The sequence below is a fragment of the Coloeus monedula genome (assembly GCF_965178545.1).
Source record: "Coloeus monedula genome assembly, chromosome: 10".
NCBI lineage: Eukaryota > Metazoa > Chordata > Aves > Passeriformes > Corvidae > Coloeus > Coloeus monedula.
In genome coordinates, this window is record NC_138790.1 from 12,907,415 (window position 1) to 12,911,845 (window position 4,431).

The 4,431-nt window shown below is 55.2% G+C and overlaps 1 protein-coding gene across 1 annotated transcript; it reads left to right on the top strand.

The window, feature by feature from the left end:
* Nucleotides 1-1,051: 1,051 nt before the first annotated feature.
* LOC309576784 (zinc finger protein ZIC 1) lies at nt 1,052-3,973 on the top strand (the record flags this gene model as incomplete). The annotated part of the gene is made up of 3 exons (XM_082288314.1): nt 1,052-2,027; nt 3,189-3,352; nt 3,776-3,973. 3 exons carry the CDS (start codon nt 1,052-1,054, stop codon nt 3,971-3,973), a joined length of 1,338 nt encoding a protein of 445 aa, XP_082144440.1.
* Between the last annotated feature and the right edge of the window lie 458 nt (nt 3,974-4,431).

Below are 4,431 nucleotides of genomic sequence, written 5' to 3' on the forward strand. Positions count from 1 at the left end.
ACACACACAAAAAGACGCGCTGAAAATATTTTCATGGGGGTAAAAAAAAAAAAAAAGGCAAAAGCAAAGAAAAAAAAAAAAAGAGCCTTATATATATTAAAAAAAAAAAAAAAAAAAAAAAGTTGGGGCTGCCGCAGCCCCGTTTGTCAGAGCGGTGTCAGGGCGCCACAATACCTGCGATGGATGAGCCGGCGCGGCCAATCAGCGCCCGCAGCCGGCGGGGCCGGGGGCAGCGACGCGGGGAAGGGGGAGCCGGCGCCGGCCAATGCGCGCCCACGTCCGCCCGCACGGCGCTCCGCCCCCGGCTCCCATTCATCAAGGGGGGGGACGGTGTCGTCTTTTCAATTCATTTATCTGCAGGAATGATTGCCGCTATCAGTCTCGCGTTCACCGCCCGGCTGAGGAGGTGAAAGTTTCTCCCCAGGAAGATAAACCGCAAAAGACAATATTGTGCATGATTTGCGCCTTTTTTTTTTGCGGAGCGAAAAAAAAAAAAAAAAGGCCCCCCGAAAAAAAAAAATCGGGTGAGTGTGGGGAAGCTCGAAGAGGAGAGAGAAACAATCTCTCGGCCACTTTGCTACATTCCTATAGCCAAAAAAATCACTGAAGGAAGTTTCTTTTTTGTTTTTGTTTTTTTTTTTTAATTTTTTTTTTTTTTTGCTAACCGTGTTGAACTCTCGCCGTTATTGTTATTTGCAGGCAGTTTATTTTTGAGCTCACCCAACCCCCCCCTCCCCACTTATACCTCCCTGAAAAGTCAAAGCAGAGAGACAGTGAATATTTTTGGGGCACATTTTTATTATTATTATTTGCAACTGCGAAGACCTCTTCCCCCCTTCCGCACCAGCCTTTTTTTTCCCCCCCCTTTTTTTTTTCCTTCCCCCTGCGCTGATGCCGAAGGGGGTGTTTTTGATGTGGTTGCTTTGGTGGTGATCGTCGCTGACTTTCCAAAGAGGGTGTTTTCGCTGCCGCTGCTGCTGCTGCTGCTTCTCTCCGCGTTGTGTGTGTGCGCGCGTGCTTTTTTTTTGGTTGCTGCATCGACGCTGGGAAGATGCTTCTGGATGCTGGACCGCAGTATCCCGCCATAGGAGTCACTACCTTCGGATCCTCTCGCCACCACTCCACGGCCGATGTCACGGACAGAGAAGTGGGGCTGGGGATCAACCCCTTCGCCGACGGCATGGGCGCCTTCAAAATCAACCCCAGCACCCACGAGCTGGCCTCGGCCGGCCAGACCGCCTTCACCTCGCAGGCGCCCGGCTACGCGGCGGCGGCCCTGGGGCACCACCACCACCCGACCCATGTCAGCTCCTATTCCAGCGCCGCCTTCAACTCCACCCGGGACTTTCTGTTCCGCAACCGCGGCTTCGGGGAGGCGGCGGCCGCCAGCGCCCAGCACAGCCTCTTCGCCTCCGCTGCCGGCAGCTTCGCCGGACCCCACGGACACACAGATGCCGCGGGACATATACTTTTCCCGGGGCTGCACGAGCAAGCCACCAGCCACGCTTCGCCTAACGTGGTGAACGGGCAGATGCGCCTGGGCTTCTCCGGAGACATGTACGGCAGACCCGACCAGTACGGCCAGGTCACCAGCCCCCGCTCCGAGCATTACGCCTCGACCCAGCTGCACGGCTACGGCCACATGAACATGAACATGGCAGCCCACCACGGGGCAGGGGCCTTCTTTCGTTACATGAGGCAGCCCATCAAACAGGAACTCATCTGTAAGTGGATTGAGCCCGAGCAATTGTCAAACCCCAAAAAGTCCTGCAACAAAACTTTCAGCACGATGCACGAGCTGGTGACTCATGTCACGGTGGAGCACGTTGGAGGACCCGAGCAGTCCAATCACATATGTTTCTGGGAAGAGTGTCCAAGAGAAGGGAAACCTTTCAAGGCCAAATATAAACTTGTAAATCACATCAGAGTCCACACAGGTGAAAAACCTTTCCCCTGCCCTTTCCCAGGCTGTGGCAAAGTGTTTGCCAGATCAGAGAATCTCAAAATACACAAAAGAACTCATACAGGTACGGTAACATTCTCTGTCGCTTTTCTCTCTGCGAGTGGAAGCGCCGAGCGCCGGGGCCACAGCGGGACGCGGGGCCGTGCCGGAGAGGTCGGGGGGCCGGCTTGGCTGAGGCTCGCACGGGGAGGAGGGGGTTTGGTCCAGGGACCACTGCTTTTTTCCGGGAGAGGCCGGCTCGGAGCTCCGCTGCAAAACGAGCTCGGTCACAGCCACGCCAGCAGCAGCAACAAAAAGAAAATGATCCCTGCCGAGGCAGAGGGGGAGGACGGCAGGGTTTGCTGCTGGGATTGTTAGGGCGGAGGGGGTGGGGTGGGGGATCGCAGCAACCTGTCCTGTTTAAATTTATAGATTTTAATTAATTATTGTTCGGCAGTTTTGGCTGTGGCACGATGAGAAATTGTGCTAAATGTTGCAGGCAGCTCATTCGTCTCCTCTCTGCAATTCAGGGCTCGGTAAATATTTAATTCCGTTGAGCGATTTTAAATAAACCCAGCTCGGCGCGTTACTGTGTTATTGTTGTGCGGAGGGGAGGCGCCGGTTTTCCTGAGAACTTTTTCCTTCGTGGGAGGTGGGAATGCAGCAGCCTCTGGCCGGGAGAGCAATCTCTCCCCTCTCCCACCCCCGAGCGCTGAAAGCCAGAGCCGCTTTCCCTAGTGCTTTAGCCGAGGGTTTGTGGAGCTGTCCTCTCGTTGATTTCCCGGGCCGGATAATTTTCAATATTGCAAGAAAATATGGGGGAGGTGGCTGAGGTGGGTGGAAGAGCAAAATATTACGAGAATGAGCTATAAAATCGGGAACCAGACACTGAGGATCGTGTGTAATATCCCACCACGCCTGCTCTCTCGCTCGGAGCGTTGTGAGGAGGGAGAGGTGCCCGGGACTGGGGTTGCAAAGGAAACTCGCCTCTCCAAAGGGAAGGGGAAAAAAAAAGTTTTTAGCTCCCCCGCTCTCCTAAACGGGCGCTGGGCAGCAGTCGGAGGTCCGGAAAGGATAAGAGAGTAGAAGAAAGGTTTTGGGATTTGAGCCTTGCTGAAGTTAGAAAGTTGCAAGTGTTTGAAATGGAGCCCTGGGCTCCGTCCGGCGGTGCGGTGACAATGAGCGATCCAGCCGGCCCTGCTTAATCAGATCCCTTTCCCTCCCACCCCCCTTCCCTCTGCAATAGGTGAAAAACCATTTAAGTGTGAGTTCGAGGGCTGTGACAGGCGCTTTGCAAACAGCAGCGACCGCAAAAAGCACATGCATGTGCACACTTCCGACAAGCCCTATCTCTGCAAAATGTGCGACAAGTCCTACACGCACCCCAGCTCCCTCCGAAAGCACATGAAGGTAAATGGAGGGCGCCTGGCGTGCGGGCCTGCCCGGGCGGAGGGCGGCGGGGCCGGAGCGGCCGTGCCTGCGGGCGGAGCGCGGCCCGGGGCCGGCCGGCGGCGGGGCTCCGGCTCCGGGCCCGCCGGGCCGCGCCGCCCCCGCCCCGCAGCGCTCAGCCCCGGGCCCGGCCTCACCGCGGGGCCTTCGGTCGGTGCGGTTCAGCCGGGGAGGGGCAGGGGGGCAGCGCCAGGACGCAGCCGGGGGGCGCAGTCCGGCCTTGCCCGGCGGGCAGGGGCCGGGGCTGGAGCTGGGGCCGCCGGGGAGCCCCGCAGGAGAGCCAGAGCCTGGGGCCCGGTGCTGGGTCCCGTTGTCTGGCGCATCCCCAGGCGAAGGCCTCCGTCCGCCGCCGCTTTCTATCTCTGCCCGGGTTTTCTCTTGCAGGTCCATGAATCATCCTCGCAGGGGTCCCAGCCTTCTCCCGCCGCCAGCTCAGGCTACGAGTCCTCCACCCCTCCAACCATCGTGTCTCCATCCACAGAAAACCAGACTGCCAGCTCCTTATCCCCTTCCTCCTCTGCAGTCCATCACACGTCCAGCCACAGCACGCTTACATCAAATTTTAACGAATGGTACGTCTAAAACGCTAAAACAAAACAACAACAACAACAAAACACAAACCGAAACAAAACAAAAAAGCCCCAAGCGAGCAAACAAATACCCTATTTAAAGACTCCAAAATAATGAACACTCTGAAATCAAAATTTAAATGAGCAAACAAAAGTAAAATGCTGCCAGTAGACCCAGGACTGAGTAAAATGAAGACTTAATTTTTTTTAAATCTTCTTTCCTTTTTTTTTTTTTGTCCTCTATTATTTCTCTCTTTTTCTCTTTTTTTTTTTTTTTTTTTTTTTTTCTTGACTGTTCTACTCTGTTCCAAGGCTTGGTAGGCAAAAGGGTTAGTAGAATGCATAAGAAGACAAGGTTACCAGGGCAAATGCCAACTGTGTAGGGCTTTACTGGAAACCACTGATTAGAGATCGCCAACTGCATGTCTGCTCGGGCAGCGGCCTTCCCCCCATCCCCTCTTGTAAATACAG